Consider the following 16,247-nt stretch of genomic DNA (forward strand, 5'->3'; position numbering starts at 1 on the left):
TGCAGCCCGTGTCAACACCAATGGTGCAGAGGCTCACGGCTTGGCCAATGAAGGAATGGAACTCAATCAACACACAATAAAATATGAAAATGCATTGGATGCTACCAGTGCTTAAAAAAACTACCACAAGCATTGTCTTTCATAATGAATCAACAGTATTAGTTTCATTAAAGTTGAGTTTATTGCCATGTGCGCGTACAGTGAGGTATAGGTACAATGAAAAAATTGCTTGTAGTAGCTTCAAAGGTATGTAGGTACAGACAACACACAGAACATAAATTATATATAACTTATACAAGACAGTGAAGAAAAGACTGTGCAAAACAAAACGTGAGTGCATAAAGAAACAGAGACACAATCAAAGTGATGCACCCGTTCTAAAGGTCACAATGAAGAAAGGAAAGGGAGATGTTAAGAGCACTTTGCATTTGCTTAACCTCTGGGGTTTCAGATTAATGTGCCGGCTGTTTTAAGATGATGCCACCTCCGTTGTGAAGTTTGGTAAATGGACACGTGTCAATGTGGCACATGAGTTGGACATTGCTAAGGCCCCAGTGGCAAGGATTGCCTCTGCTCTTTGCTTTTTCTGTCCTTGTTTTCAAGGCACAAAGGCACATTCCATCTGAGTTTGTTATTTTTTTCTCTCACATGGAGTCTTGTCTTTCTGTTCCAAAAACAAAAGCTTCCATCTTGGTTCAGGGGTGAAAGGAGGTCACCATACTCATGGCGACTAGTCTTTGCAAGCAGTGTCACTGTAAATAGACACAGTGAGTCGTACACCATGGAAACAATCCCTTCTGTCCAACTCGTCCATGCCGACCAAGATGCCTATCTATGCTAATCCCATCTTCTTCTCGTTACCACCACTGGGGAGGAGGTACAGGAGCCTGAAGACCCACACTCAACGATTCAGGAACAGCTTCTTCACCTCCACCATCAGATTTCTGAACTGTCCATGAACACTGAGACACAAGAAATTCTGCAGATACTGGAATTGTGTATTGGTCCATGAACACCACCTCATTATTCCTCTTTTGGCACGATTAATTTATTTTTGTAATTTATAGTAATTTTATGCCTTTGTACTTTACTGCTACCGCAAAACAACACATTTCATGTCATATAAGTCAGTGACAATAAACCTGATTCTGATTTGCTTGCATTTGGCTTATATTCCTCTATTACATTTCAATCTAAATGCTTTTTAAATACTGTGACTGTACCCACCCTTATCACCTCCTTGACAGCTTGCTCCATGCACCCACCACCCTCTGTACGAAAAATGTTCCTCTCAATCTCCTTTAAATCGTTCCCCTCTCACCTTAAACCTATGCCCTCTGGCTTCAGGATCCCCTACCCTGGAAAAAGACTTTGACTGTCTACCCCCTGGTATTAGACATGTCCACCCTGGGAAAAAGATACTGGCTGTCAACTCTGTCTATGCTTCTCATAATTTTATAAGCCTCCATAATGTCACCCTCAGCCTCCTTCATTTCAGTGAGAACAATCTCAGCCTATCCAATCTCTCCTTGTTACTTCCAGCGGTGACTAAGCACAAAAAAAATAAGGAACAATGGGAACATTTTACTAAGATACAGGTGCAGATGTTAATAATTCTTCACCACTTTCTGTTAAAAACGCACAGAGAATCGCAGAGCTAATTGAACTCAATCCTCTGCGCTTTCCCCGTAAACTGAGACCTGTGAAAAAAAAATAATATTACATGTCATGAGATTAGTACTGAGTATGTGTGATTTTTCAGTATTTCCTTGCCTGATTTTGCAATTGATGTTGCAATTTAGGATTAGGAAATTCTGAGGTTAAAGAAAAGAGGAATTGATTGGAGGTGACTGTGTTCTGCTCTTGAGAAATGGACAGCATAGTTCACAAACATGTGAGTTCCCTTTATTTTGAGTTTATTTTGACTGATGTATCGCTGACACATCATAAGAGCAAGGATAACAAACTGTGTCCTTTCGAGTCACAGGACAGAAACAGGCCCTTCCAACCATCTTGCCCATGCTGTCCATCAAGCACCCATCTACCAATCCCATGTGACAGCACTTGGTCCATAGCCTTGGCAATTCGTCAAAAACAGCCAATGCTGCAAATACTCAGCAGGCCAGGCCACATCTGTGGGAAGAGAGACAGATTCAACGTTTCAGGCTGTTAGAACCAAAAGCCGGCTTACGGCTTTATAAGGCATTGGTCAGACTGCATTTGGACTATTGTGAGCAATTTTGGGTCCGGTATCTAAGGAACGATGTGCTGGCCCTGGAGACGGTCCAAAGGAGGTTCACAAGAATGATCCCAGGAACAAAAGGCTTAAAATATGAGGTGCGTTTGATGTCACCGGGCCTCTACTTGATGGAGTTGAGAAGGATGAGGGGAGATCCTACCAGATATTGAAAGGCCTGGATAGAGTGGACGTGGAGAGGATGTTTCCATCAGTGGGAGAGTCTAGGACCAGAGGGCACAGCCTCAGAATAAAGGGATGTCCCTTTAAAACTGAGATGAGGAGGAATTTCTTCAGCCAGAGGGTGGTGAATCTGTGGAATTTGTTGCCACAGACGGCTGTGGAAGCCAAGTGTATTTAAGGCTTGGCCCCCTTGGTGAAGGGGGTTAAAGGTTATGGGGAGAAGCGGGAGAATGGGGTTGAAAAAAATCAGCCACGATTGAATGGTGGAGCAGACACGATAGGTCAAATGGCCTACTTCTGCTCCTATATCTTGTGGTCTTATGGTCTAAGGCGCCTGATTCTAACACTCATCAGACCCCACAAAAACTGTTGGTTGATTGGACGATGGCCGTGGAAGTTGGAATCTGCTAAGGAGTGTTTAACACTCACCGGCTGATCGACCAGCCCTGAAACTGGATAGGGCTGAAGCATCAGGCCCATACCTTCCCACCGGGCATGAGGCAGAGCCAGTCATAGAGAGAGACAGCATGGAAACAGGCCCTTCAGCCCATTGAATCAACATGGAACATCAAGCACGAATCCTACCCGAACCTATTTTATTTCTCCCACGTTCTTGTCAACTCCCCCAGACACTAGGCCCACGAACCTACCAACATACATCTTTGGGAAGTGGGAGGAAACTCGAGCACTTGGGGGAAACCCACACGGTCAGGGGGAAAACATACGAACTCCACACAGTTAGTACCAGAAGCGAGGATTGAACCTAGGTTGCTTCAACGGTGAGGCAGAAACTCTGCTACTTGTGCCATTGGGCCACGCTAATTTTGCACCGTGTTTTCTCAGCACTTATCACTGAACTGTTGGAAAGGAACCAGGTCAGATCCAGACACACCTTCCTCCCACACCTTCCACTTGATTCTGTGTTTGGATCACTGGTGTGGGATTCCGTCTGTGGTTAACTAACTGAAAGGCCAGACTCAAAGAGGGACTCTTCTCTCAACCTTAGTGATAACTGGAACACATTAAAGTATCCTTCTCCACCTTCATTTAAGGACGTTGTTCCAAAGGTTCTCACAAAAATCCTCCCATTGTTTTAAAAAAAGCAAGGGCAGGGTTCTAAGGAAGGACAAATTCCCAAATGGGTTTACAGGTATTTATCAAGATAAGGTTCACAATACAACCATCAGGACAAATACTTGCTTAGGTTGGATTGTAAATATCAAAAGCATGGTTGATTAGGTTTCCAAAGCCATAAGCTCTCAACACACAAGGTTATTAATAAATAAAGATAAACCCAGTTTATAAAGGGCCAACAGGGCTCACACCGTTCACTGGCTGCAAGATGGCAAAGCTCATAATCAGCATAGGTGAGTTGTTCTTCCATTTCCACACCTTTATGTATCATTGAATTCTTATGTGAGGTTAAATGAAGGAATCTAACAGAGTGAAGCTTTGATTCAAGGAATCCAGATGAAAAAGCTAGCATCAGGAATGATGATCACGAAACTACGGCACTGGTAAATTGCTTTATTATTGTCACATGTACCGAGATACAGTGAAAAACTTGTCTTGCAAACCGATCGTACAGATCAACTCATTACACAGTGCATTGAGGTAGTTCAGGGTAAAACAATAACAGAATGCAAAGTGTCACAGTTACAGGGAAGTGCAGTCCAGGCAGACAATAAGGTGCAAGGCCACGACGAGGGAGATTGTGAGGTCAAGAGTCCATCTCACATCCAACATTGTCATTAACACCCGTCTCACTGAAGTGGACAAAATTCTTACTGGGCTTGACAGGGTGGATGCAGAGCTGATGTTTCCCATGACTGGGGTGTCCAGAATTAGCGGTCACTGTCTCAGTGGGTGACCAATCAGGGCAGAGACGAGAAGAGATTTCCTCACCCAGCGGTTGGTGAATCTCTGGAATTCTCCACCTGATATGTGGGAGTTGATGTGTTGATGGGCCTCTGGGCAGTGAGTGGTTGATCTCTGGATATTAAGGGGATCGCGGGATATGGGGATGGTGCAGGAAAGTGGTGCTGAGGTCAAAGACCCGCCATGATCTTGTTGAATGGGGCAGCAGACCAAGGGGCAGAATGGCCTTCTCCTGTTCCTATTTCTTGATTCCTTTTGCCACAGTTGCTCAGTGAAGGTCAAAGTGTACAGCAGCTGGTGGGGTCACAGCCTCTCCTCACCCGAGACCGGAGTTCACTCCTGACCTCGGTCCTGTCTGGGTGGAATTTGCACTCTAACTGAGTGGGTTTCCTTCGAGTTCCAGGTTCCTCCCACATCCCAAAAACTTACGGGTTGGTAGATTAACTGACAATATTAAATTACCCCTAGTGTGTAGGTGAGGTGTAGAACCTCAGGGGAATTAATGGGAATGTGGGGAGAATGAACGAAAAGGATCGATGCCGGATTGGTGTCCATGTGTGGTTGATGGATAGTACCGATTCAGTGGGACAAAGGGCCTGTTTCGGAGCTTGATCTTTCTCCGACTCTATAATGCAATGAGCAGCTCCAGTCAACAGGTCAGTGCCAAACTCTGAGGAGCAATCAGGGATGGGCAATAAATGCTGGGCTTGTCAGTGACTCCCAGACCTTGTGAATGAACAGACGGACAAATCCAATCGTCAACTCAAGGTGAATTATTTCAGGAATTGTGAATCAGTGAAACGTTAAGGAACCGAGCACCTCGTGTCACGGAGCGAAGAGCTCATGCTTCATGTCACGGAGACCAGGTCCAAGACTCAGACTGCACTTGGGAAAAGTGCAACAGGTCTGAATGTTTGGGGGGAATCCGATCATACTTCAGAAACTTACCCTGTGTTCTCTGTTACAGCGGTGGTTTTGTTGGCGTGCCTGCAACTGGGTGAGTCTTTGTGCATCGCAAGCTTTGCTTCACTTTGTCTGTTGGGTGGAGGCATTCTGCTGACCCCTGTTTCCCACCCACAGGCTCTGCCTACAGACTGGCGTGTTACTTTGCAAACTGGGCTCAGTACAGACCAGGAGCAGCGAAATACGTCCCCGATGACATTGACCCCTGCATGTGCACCCACCTGATCTACGCCTTCGCTGTGATGAGCAACAATAAAATTGTCACCTACGAATGGAATGACGTTACTCTCTATCACTCATTCAACGCTCTGAAGACCAGGTACTGTGAGCTAGACCCAACGCCCAGGTCTTGTGCTCCCATTCTCAGTGGGTAGAGCCGCTGCCTCACAGCTCCAGTGACCCAGGTTCGGCCCAGAGCTCGGCTGCTGTCTGTGTGGAGTTTGTTTGTATAGGTATTGGTTTATTATTGTCACTTGTACCGAGGTACAGTAAAAAACTTGTCTTGCATACCGATCGTACAGGTCAATTCATTACACAGTGCAGTCACATTGAGTAAGTACGGAGTGCATTGATGTAGTGCAGGTAAAAACAATAACAGTACAGAGTAAAGTGTCACAGCTACAGAGAAAGTGCAGTGCAATAAGGTGCAAGGTCACAACAAGTTAGATCATGAGTCCATCTCGTATAAGGGAACCGTTCAATAGTCTTATCACAGTGGGGTTGAAGCTGTCCATATTCCTTCTAACTCCGTGGGTTTCCCCTGGGTGCTGTGGTTTCCTCCAATATCCCAAAAAAGTGCTGGTGGGCAGATGAATTGGCGACTGTAACTTGTCTTTAGTGTGTGGGTGAGTGGTGGAGCCTGGGGGGAGCTGGTGGGAATGTGGGGAGAACAAAGTGAGATTAATGTAGGATTGGTGTGAGTGGATGGCAGATGCCAGCATGGATTCGAGGGGCCGAAGGTCCTGTTTCCCAGCTGTCTCTCTCTGTGACCCGATGACTGACCGGAACTCTTGGTGTTCTGCACCGAGGGGGAGCACACAGGCGAATGGGACGGCTGGACATTCCAGGTGCAGGGGTCCATGCTGAGCGACACACTGAGTCTCAGTGCAGCCACCACGAAGGCTCTGTGGGGACGGTCCACAGTCTCGGGTCGTGCAACCGGTGGCTGGGCCCTGCGGAACAGGCTCTCTGATGCGGGGTTTGGGGATGGGGCACAAACAACTTTGGCATGTTGCAGGGGAATGTATTGAATGGGTTGTTACAGTGAAAGACAACAGAGACATCTCCTGATTGTGTTCACTGTATATACTATCAATATTTTTGTCGAAGCACTCTGTGTTGTACAGGCTGATACCAGGGACACCCAGTCCGTTCCCCAGGAACAGTGCGTAGACCACAGAGTGAAAGGTGCCCTCTGGTCAGTTCGAACCTCACGGGTCCGCCAGTGGATGGAGGTGTCCATGACGGAACATCTCCACGGACACATTACTGGGTCCAGGGTACGTGCCGAGGGACTCACTGAATCTGGTGCAGACTTAGTGGGGAAAGGTCACAGGTTGAGGCTCTGCTGGTATCACACGGGGGGGGGGGGCAGTGGTTGGACCTTGTGAAAACCCTCGAATGCCTCCTCTGGGAACGCGTGTCAAGGGACATTAATGTCCTGCTGTCAGAATGTGAATCTTGTACATAAATGGAATGAACTCTCGTCCTGTGAATGGTGACATCGAATGAGAGAGTAATGAACAGATTTGGTATCAGGGGAGAGAGAGAGAGAAGGAGGGAGAGAGTGAGTGTGTTGGGGGGGAATAGAGGGAGAGAGAGAGAGAGGGAGAGAGGGAGAGACCACTGTTCAGTTGATCAAAATTCTAAAACAGAGGACAATGAACAGCCACCACTTATGGTGCCTTTCACTTGGGAGAGAGACTGAATTCTTGGAGCAGGGACTGGGATATTTTAATTCCGGGAATCACTCTCCAACAATCTGTTTAATCTTCAACAGGAACAAAAACTTGAAAACACTTCTGTCAGTCGGAGGCTGGAACTTTGGAACTCAACAGTAAGTCTGAACAACTTTTTGTTTTGTTATCGGATTGGCAGCTGAGGTGAGAATTGATGACTGACACGTTGTCCACACTGGGAACCGTTACCCAGCCCAGAGAGAGCAGTCAGCCAGTTATGGTCACCAGTTATACTGTTCCCCCTCCAGATTCAGCACCATGGTGTCCACACCTCAAAACCGTCAGACCTTCATAACGTCAGCCATCAGCTTCCTGCGTAAATATGGCTTTGATGGTCTGGACATGGATTGGGAATACCCTGGATCAAGAGGAAGTCCTCCACGTGACAAGCACCTCTTCACGGTCCTAACTCAGGTAAGATCGAACACAGCTGATCTATTAGTTACTCATCCTGAGTGGTTCGACCTCACCGTAGCTCCATCATCAGGGACAGAGGAACAGATCAGTGAAACACATGGAGCAGGATCCAGTGGCTCTGTGGGGGTGGTGGTGGAGGGAATCGCTGTCCGCTCGCCCACTGCTGTTGAGCCGGCCTGGACACAGCGACACCGTGGGTAGAGCTGCCGCCTCATTGACTCCAGCGACCCAGGTTCGATCCCAACCTCGGGCGTTGCCTGTGTGGAGTTTGTGGGTTTCCTCTGGGTGCTCCGGTTCCCTCCCACATCCCAATCAGATGCGGGCTTGTAGGTTCATTGTCCGCTGTAAATGGTCCCCAATTTGGAAGTAGAATCTGGGGGGGAGTTGGTGGGGATGTGGGGAGAATAAAAAGTGGGATCAGTGTAAAATTAGTGTAACACCAGGTGCTTGAGGGTCAGCATGGATTCAATGGGCCAAAGGGCCTGTATCCCTGCTGTATCTCCTGTCATTGCTGTATCCCACACTGCAGCTTTGAAGTACGTCAGGGGCTGGAGGTCAGACCTCAGCTGTTCTCCGGCTCCCCCACTCACCTCAACACTGGGTCGGGAGGCAGGTTCCTCATCACCTGGGCTCAGGGGCTGCTTACACTTCACATCTGGCCCCTCACTCTCCACCATCCGCAGCTGGCACATCTGGGGCAGCTGTTCATGGAGCAACATCTGTGTCTTATCTGTTCCACCCCATCGCTGGGGATGGAGCAGGAGCTCCCGATAATTCCTCCACCCGTCCTGCTCCGTGACCAATGTGGACACAGGTCACGTGGGGAGCAGCTCACGCTCCTGGGACATTGATCCCAAAATGGAAGTTCAAATCCCAATGCCCCAGGATTCACCTTCAGTTGGATAAACCTGGGAATAAAACACAGGACTGGGCGATGTGAGCAGCAGCCAACAGACCACCCTCACCCAGTCTGGCCCACGTGAGACCCCACACCCACAGCGACAGGGTCGACCTTGTACCCCCTGACATATCCCGGTATGCCCCTGCATTCAGGGTGACAGAGATTGGACAATAAACGTTGACCTTGCCAGTGAAGTCTGCACCCTGTCTGTTCAATGATTGGTTTTGCCCCGACTGGTGCCGGTTTAAGACGGGGTAAAGTTCTGTTGTTGAGGTGGACCCCATGGCTCAGTCACACCCCCCTGGCTGGAGGGTGCTCCTCAAGCTGACGAAACTCACGTGTGTTTCCCAAAGTCCATGGTGAGGCCAATTACTGAGGGAACTGCCACACCGTGGCAGTAATGTGGGCAGTCATGGTAGTGTAGTGGCTAGCGTAACGCTTTACTTTGCCAGCGACCCGGGTTCAACTCCTGCCGCTGTCTGTAAGGAGTTTGTACATTCTCCCTGTGTCTACGTGGGTTTCCTCCAGGTGCTCTGGTTTCCTCCCACATTCCAAAGACGTACGGGTTAGGAAGTTGTGGGCGTGCTATGTTGGCGCCGGAAGTGTGGCGACACTTGTGGGCTGTCCCCAGAACACTCTACGCAAAAGATGCATTTCACTGTGTGTTTCGATGTACATGTGACTAATAAAGACGTCTTATCATCGTTGTCCTTCAGGAGCTGATCGCAGCCTTCGAGACAGAGGGGAAGAGCACCAGCAGGCCGCGCCTCCTGCTCTCGGCGGCTGTGGCGGCAGGAAGACCCACCATCGAAACGGCCTACGAGATTCCTCAGCTGGGAGAGTGAGTGTTGGTGCCGTTCTTGTGGGTCAGAGGTGGTCCTGGCGTTGGGGAGGGATCGGGAGAGGCTGGGAACCTGCTGGGTCTTCAGGTCTCACCTCACCCACTGGCTTCCAGGGAACCGTTCCTTCTCCAGATGGAAATGCCACTGGGAAACTCCCACGATGCAGCTCACTCCATATGTTGAGGTGTCCAACTGGTAGATTGTCCGGATGTTGGATGTCATTCCCACTAATTCCCAAACCCATTCACTCTTATAGATGTTACACAGGCTTAGAACAAATGTTCCAGTGAACCCAAAGTTTAAATAGTCTGGTGGGTTTCAGAAAGGGGGGTGTGGGAATTGGGGTCCAGGTGGGTTTCAGGGGGTGGGAACCGGGGTCTCGGTGGTTCACATAAACATAGATTGACATAAGTTATACATAAATTACACGACTAAATAAGCACAACGACATCAGTCCAAGTTGAGAAAGGGACAAAGAAATACAGTCCAAGGAAGAATTAGGGTTTTTCAGGTGGGTTCAAGAACCTGACGGCAGTGGGGAAGAAACTGTTGTTGAACCTTGAGGTGTGGGGTCTTCAGGCTCCTGTACCTCCTGCCCGATGGCAGCATCGAGAAGAGGGCACGGCCCGGATGGTGAGTGTCCCTGATGGTGGATGTCACCTTCCTGAGACATCACCTCCTGTAGATGTCCTCGACGGTGGGGAGAGCTGTTCCTGTGATGGGACTGGCTGAGTCTCACCACTCTCTGTAGCCTCTCGTGTTCCTGTGCATTGGAGATCCCACACCAGGCCGTGATACAACCAGTCACAATGCTTTCCGGCGGGTAGAGCTGCTGCTCACAGCTCCGGAGACCTGGGTTCAATCCTGACCTCCTCTGGTGTTGCGTGGAGTTTGCACGTTCTCCCTGTACCCGTGGGGGTTTCCCCCTGGTGCTCCGGTTTCCTCCCACATTCCACAGACCTCCAGGTTTGGAGGTGAATTGACCACTTTACGTCGACCCTTGTGTCGGTGGGTGGTCTGAGCTTTGGAGTGGGTGGGAGATGTCGTCAATGGGCATGTATGAGGGAACAGGGAAATAAGTGGGGGGATGGCACGGATGGGAGAGCTCTGAGCCAGCATAGACTAGATGGGCCAAATGACCTCGTTCTGTTTGGAAACATGGGAAAAGCAGAGGTTCCAATGACTGAGGTGGAAGTAAAGATTGAGGAAAGGAACAAATATATTTTACTGGTGACGTCTCAGCGTTTCTCACAGCTCTTCCCTCTTGCAGAACTCTGGACTTCTTCAACGTGATGACATACGATTTCTATGGTTCCTGGAACCCCTTCACCGGGGAGAACAGTCCCCTCTACGCACTCCCGGCCGCCCAAGGCAACAACAAGTACTTCAATGTGGTTCGTCTCCCTCACTGTTGCTTCATTCAGTGTGCAGTCGGGAGCCTCCTTCTGCCGGCCGCAGTGGCCATCCCTGTCCCTCTCCCTGTCTCCCCATCTCTCCACAGGGCCGATTCCAAGCTGCTGGGTCAGCTTCGGGGAGCTCCCAGGCCGTGTCTGGATTGCCCTGGAGTAACCAGCAGGTCACGGGCGATGTGTGGTCTGCCACTGGCTGCTGCCCTGGGTCTCGGCTGTCCCAGCTCAGCCCCATTACACAACGTCAGTGTTGGATCAGCCGGCCGGGGTCTGGAGGAGGTTTAGAAGCTCCCAGTTGCCCCTGACCCCCTGCAGGAAGCTGCCTGTTTGCCCCAATACCCTCATTGACCTCAGTGTCAGGGTTTACAGGTCGCCTCCTGTCTCAGGCCCTCACGGCCAGCTGCAGCGGAGCCTGTCTTGTCCTGAGGAATATCTTGTGAGAACGCGGACCTTTCCTGCAGCAGGGTAACCATGCATCTGCCGACCACTGTTTCCTGTCTCCTGGTCTGGTCTCAGCTCCCAGGGTCCTGGTCCGCAGCGAGGGTGTGCAGGCTGACGTGGTTCCTCAGGTGTGGGTGACAAAGTGGGGTCACTCTGCCCTGGGAACTATGTTCCCACATCCCGGAGGGACCCAGTCCTGGGAACATTATTCCCACATCCCAGAGGGACCCAGTCCTGGTATCAGTGTTCCCACATCCCAAAGGGATGCTGTCCTGGGAACTATGTTCCCACATCCCAGAGGGACCCAGTCCTGGGATGAGTGTTCCCATATCCCAGGATCCAGTCCTGGGAACAGTTTTCCAATATTCCAGAGTCACTCAGCAGTGGGAACTAAGCTGAAATATTTATCCCTGCGATACGTACTTCTACATCTCGGGGGAACACAGTTCTGGGATTGGTGTTCCCAATTTCTGGATGTGGTCTCATGGACAGTGCTCCCACATCGAGGAGGCACTCAGACTTGGGAAGAGTGTTCCCACATCCCAGAGATGTTCCACACAGGGAAGAATGTTCCCACGTCCCGGAGGTAGACAGCCTAGGAGTATCCGGGCTCCCTGCAGCCACCCACTCATGGCCCTTCCTCTCCACAGGCCTACACCATCAAATACTGGAAGGATAACGGCGCTCCGGCTGAAAAGATCAACGTGGGATTCCCTGCCTACGGACGCTCATTCACACTCAGCACGTCCAGCACTGCTGTTGGAGCCCCCTCCGTTGGCCAGGGGCCTGAAGGTCACTACACTCAGGAAGCTGGCTTCATGGCCTACTTCGAGGTATTTATAGACCTGCAGACACACCAAAAGTCCAAATTCCTAAAGCAGCACGTCCATGATGGGGATTAATCACAGCAATCCCTTCAATCTCGCACAGGTAGAGGGCTCACAACCCGGGGTGGGTGGGGACTCGGTCCTTTCTCTGCCTGTTTATCACCAGTAAGTCATGGTTGGGGGAGACATGTTAGTTCTGCCTTGCAGACAGACCCACAAACCTCTCGCTGAACCCTCCAGCTGCTGCTGAACTTCTCCCAGAGTTCTGGACTCCACTGTTTACCATGGAAACAGGCCCTTCAGCCCAACTGGTCCATGCCGACTGTGTTGCCCAGCGAGCTAGTCCCATCACCTGTGTTTCACCCATAGCCCTCTAAACCTCTCCTATCCATGGACTTATCTAGATGGCTTTTAAACATTGCTAATCCTTCTTTCCTTGTTTCAACAGATCTGCCTCTTCTTAAATGGTGCTACGCAGAAATGGGACGGACCACAGATGGTGCCGTACGCATACAAGGGAAGGGATTGGGTTGGATACGATGACCCCAAGAGTTATGAAATCAAGGTCAGCTCTTCTCACTGCTGTTTGCTTTAGTTCTGTGAACCAGTTTCCTCCAGAGATCATGATGTAAACTGAGTTAGAATTTCCTGAGCATTTATTTTAAAGGCACACATACCTGTGAATCCATAAGAAATCATAGATTCATAGAGTTATACAGCACGGAAACAGGCCTTTCAGCCCATCTCATCCATACCGACCAAGTTACCCACTGGACGCGCCTCATTTGCCTGCCTTTTCCCATCCTCCTGAACCTTTCCTGTCCATGAACCTGTCCAAATGTCTTTAAAATGATGGAATTTTATCCACCTCTACCACTTTCTCTGGCAGCTCGTTCCACATACCCACCACCTTCTGTGTGATAAGGTTGCCCCTCAGGTCCCCTTTAAGTCTCTCCCCTCTCTCCTTAAACCAATACCCTCTCGTTTTAGACTCCCCTGCTCTGGGAAAACATCTGTGACCATCCACCTTATCTATGCCTCTAATGATTTTATACAGTATATCACCCCTCAGCCTCCTTCACTCCAGGGGACACAGTCCCAGCCTCTCCAGTCTCTCCTCCATAACTCAGGCCCTCCAGTCCCGGCAACATTGCTGTGAATCTTTCTGCAGCCTCTCCAGCATCACCTTCTTGTAGTGCGGCAGCCAGAAACACCATTGCACACAGAGCTTTCCTCAGGCATAACACGTGAATCGGTCCACCGACCTTCTTGGTTTGGGGTGTCCCAGATCTCACTGAGCCCGCAGTGACTTTCAGAGTGATTTTCCTTCCAGATCAAATGGCTGAAAGAGAATAAGATCGGAGGGGCCATGGTATGGACACTGTCCCTGGATGATTTCAGTGGTACCTTCTGTCACCAGGGTCGCTATCCTCTCATCAGCAAGCTGCACACTGAGCTCAACATTAATCCAGGTAACTCCCCTTTTACACGTGGATGTACCAGGGGTAGGCCACTCGGCCCCTCACGCCTGTTCTACCACTTCATAAGGTCATGGCTGGTCTGAGTGTAATGTCCACGTTCCCATCTACCCCTGTGGCTTTATGGATGATTAGCCCAGAGAGGCACTGAATCATCACTCATGGCAAGGGCAGCATTGATCACTCATCCCCATTGGCCTCAGGAAGGGCATGGTGGACTGTCTATCCCACCGTTATCAGACTCTTGAATGGACCTCTCATACAATAAAAAATGAACTCTTGATCTTCCATTCTACCTCAGCGGCCCTTGCACCTTAATGTCTGCCTGCACTGCACTTTCTCTGTAGCTGCTACCCTGCATTCTGCATTCTGTTTTCCTTTTACTACCTTGATGTACTTCTGTATGGCATGATCTGTCTGGATGACACGCAAACAAAAGCGTTTCACTATATCCTGGTACATGTGACAATAATAAACTAATATTGCAAAATTCTTGAGATGGTAAAGTCTATCGGTGAATGTTCTTGCATGGTGATACAACTGGGCCATTTCAGAGGGCAGTGTAAAAGTCAACCACATTTCTGTCTGGAACCACACAGCAGACTTCCTCTGCTGAAGAGCATCAGTACACAGAGGGGTCTTTACAACAGAGTGGTGATTTCAAGATTCCCTCATTGACACTAACATTTTATACCCCAGGTTTGATTAATTGGATTTAAATGCTGGGAGTTGAAAATGTCTCTGCATGGTAAGTCTAAACCTCTGGAAATTCCCCGAGGGTCTGTCAGCACCAACTTGTATCAAACCAATAAAACAGAGACACAAGAGATGCAAATGCTGGGATCTGGAGCAGAAAGTCAAAAGTGAAAGTTGAGTTTATTGTCACATGCACAAGTCCATGTGTGCACAGGTGCAATGAAAACTTTGCAGCAGCATCACAGGCACAGAGCATCAGATTAGCAGCATTCACAAGAAAACAATGAATTGAACATACATTTTTAAAAGAAAGAACACAATTAGAACAAAAAATAATAAAGTTCATTGTAGTGTAAAGCAATCAAAGTGGTCATCGTGTTGCTACACTGAGGTGGTGATTAGGGTTGTACAGGTTGGTTCAAGAACCGAATGGTTGAAGGGAACTAGCTGTTCCTGAACCTGGTGGTGTGGGACTTCAGGCTTCTGTACCTCCTGTCTGATGGTAGCTGCTGAAGGAACTCAGCAGGTTGAGCAGGATCTGTTGGCGGAAATGGACGATTGAAGTTTTGTGTCAAGACCCTTATTCTGAATAAAACTTTTTGTTTCCAGAATGTGTGGCTGGTCCTGCCCCCACCGGTTCCCCTCTCTCCACTGAAGCTCCTACACCGGCCTCTGCTGCCGCCGTGGGAACTACGAAAAGCCCTGGAAACCCTAACTACTGCAAAGGGAAATCCAACGGTTTCCATGCCGACCCACAGAACAAGAACATCTACTACCAGTGCATGAATGGAAAGACCTACGTGCAAAAGTGTGACACTGGATTAGTCTTCGATCCATCCTGTGACTGTTGTAACTGGGCTTAAGGAGGTATGTGCACTCCACTGGTATAAGTAACAACGTTGGCTGGTCCTTCAGATCCCGTCATCTCAGGATGTCCAAATTCCTCGGCTAGGGAGGGATCTCATTCATCAACTGCCTCCCCTGTGGCATACATTCCTATAGAAAGATCACCAGTCTGGGCTTCAACTTGCAAGAGTGCAGAACCCCTTCCAGATCTCAGGCATTCTTCAGCCATTGAAGGGTAGTCATGTAGGAAACAAGGCAGCCAGTTCACGCACAGCAGGATCGCGCAAACTGCAGTGCCATAGTAACCAGTTAACCCTCAGTAACATTGACTGAGCAATAAATGGAGGCAATTGAAATTTTATGTCCACACTCGGGATGCATATAAATTTGAGTTATTGCAGCTTGTTTGTTACTGGATAGGAGGCCCTTCAGCCCATCATGTACCATGCTAGCCCCCATCAGACCAATCATTCCAGACTTGTGACCCCATTTGTTTTTTAGCCAAGAGATGAGACGGTCACCAACTAGGACAAGATTGTTGTTCTGGTGTTAATGGCAGTGCATTAAAGTCTTGCAGTTAAACTCCAGCATGGCTGCCCCCAGAACACTCGATGCAAAAGCTGCATTTCACTGTGTGTTTCGATGTACATGTGACTAATAAAGAAATATTATCTTTTACATGAAGCCACAGGCCACCCCGAGCAGACTGGAACTGAAGCAGTGAAACAGGTCACCGTGTCCTAGAGCAAGTGTCCACCAACCGTCACCTTGACCGCTCCATCAACATCTCTCAAGTGGAGATACCGATTGCAACTGAAAAATAAAGACTTTGCAGGGAACAGGCTTTGGATACTTTTCTTTTATGGTGACATTCACAATAAATGTTATGGCACTAAGGAATATTGATGAACAGAGGGACCTTGGGATTCAAATCCATAGTTCCCTGAAAGTGGCAACACAGGTCGACAGGGTGGTGAAGAAGGCGTACAGCATGCTTGCCTTCAGAGGTCGGGGTACAGAATATAAAAGTTTGGATGCCATGTTGCAACTTTACAACCACACTTGGAGCACTGCGTGCAGTTCTGGTCGCCACACTACAGGAAGGATGTGGTTCCACTGGAGAGAGTGCAGAGGAGATTCACCAGGATGTTGCCTGGATTGGAGGAATTTAG

General features: G+C 49.0%; 1 protein-coding gene across 1 annotated transcript; it reads left to right on the forward strand.

Annotated features, from left to right (window-relative positions):
- The first annotated feature begins 216 nt into the window (after positions 1-216).
- Positions 217-15,867, forward strand: LOC127580727 (acidic mammalian chitinase-like). Its single transcript, XM_052034509.1, has 12 exons — positions 217-254; positions 4,680-4,700; positions 5,391-5,579; positions 7,260-7,316; positions 7,467-7,632; positions 9,253-9,377; positions 10,649-10,772; positions 11,879-12,061; positions 12,504-12,620; positions 13,389-13,527; positions 14,839-15,096; positions 15,761-15,867. The coding sequence occupies exons 1-11, from the start codon at positions 217-219 to the stop codon at positions 15,090-15,092; spliced, it is 1,413 nt and encodes a 470-aa protein (XP_051890469.1). The 3' UTR covers positions 15,093-15,096; positions 15,761-15,867.
- The last annotated feature ends 380 nt before the right edge of the window (positions 15,868-16,247 follow it).

This window comes from Pristis pectinata, chromosome 20 (assembly GCF_009764475.1).
Source record: "Pristis pectinata isolate sPriPec2 chromosome 20, sPriPec2.1.pri, whole genome shotgun sequence".
Taxonomy (NCBI): Eukaryota; Metazoa; Chordata; class Chondrichthyes; order Rhinopristiformes; family Pristidae; genus Pristis; species Pristis pectinata.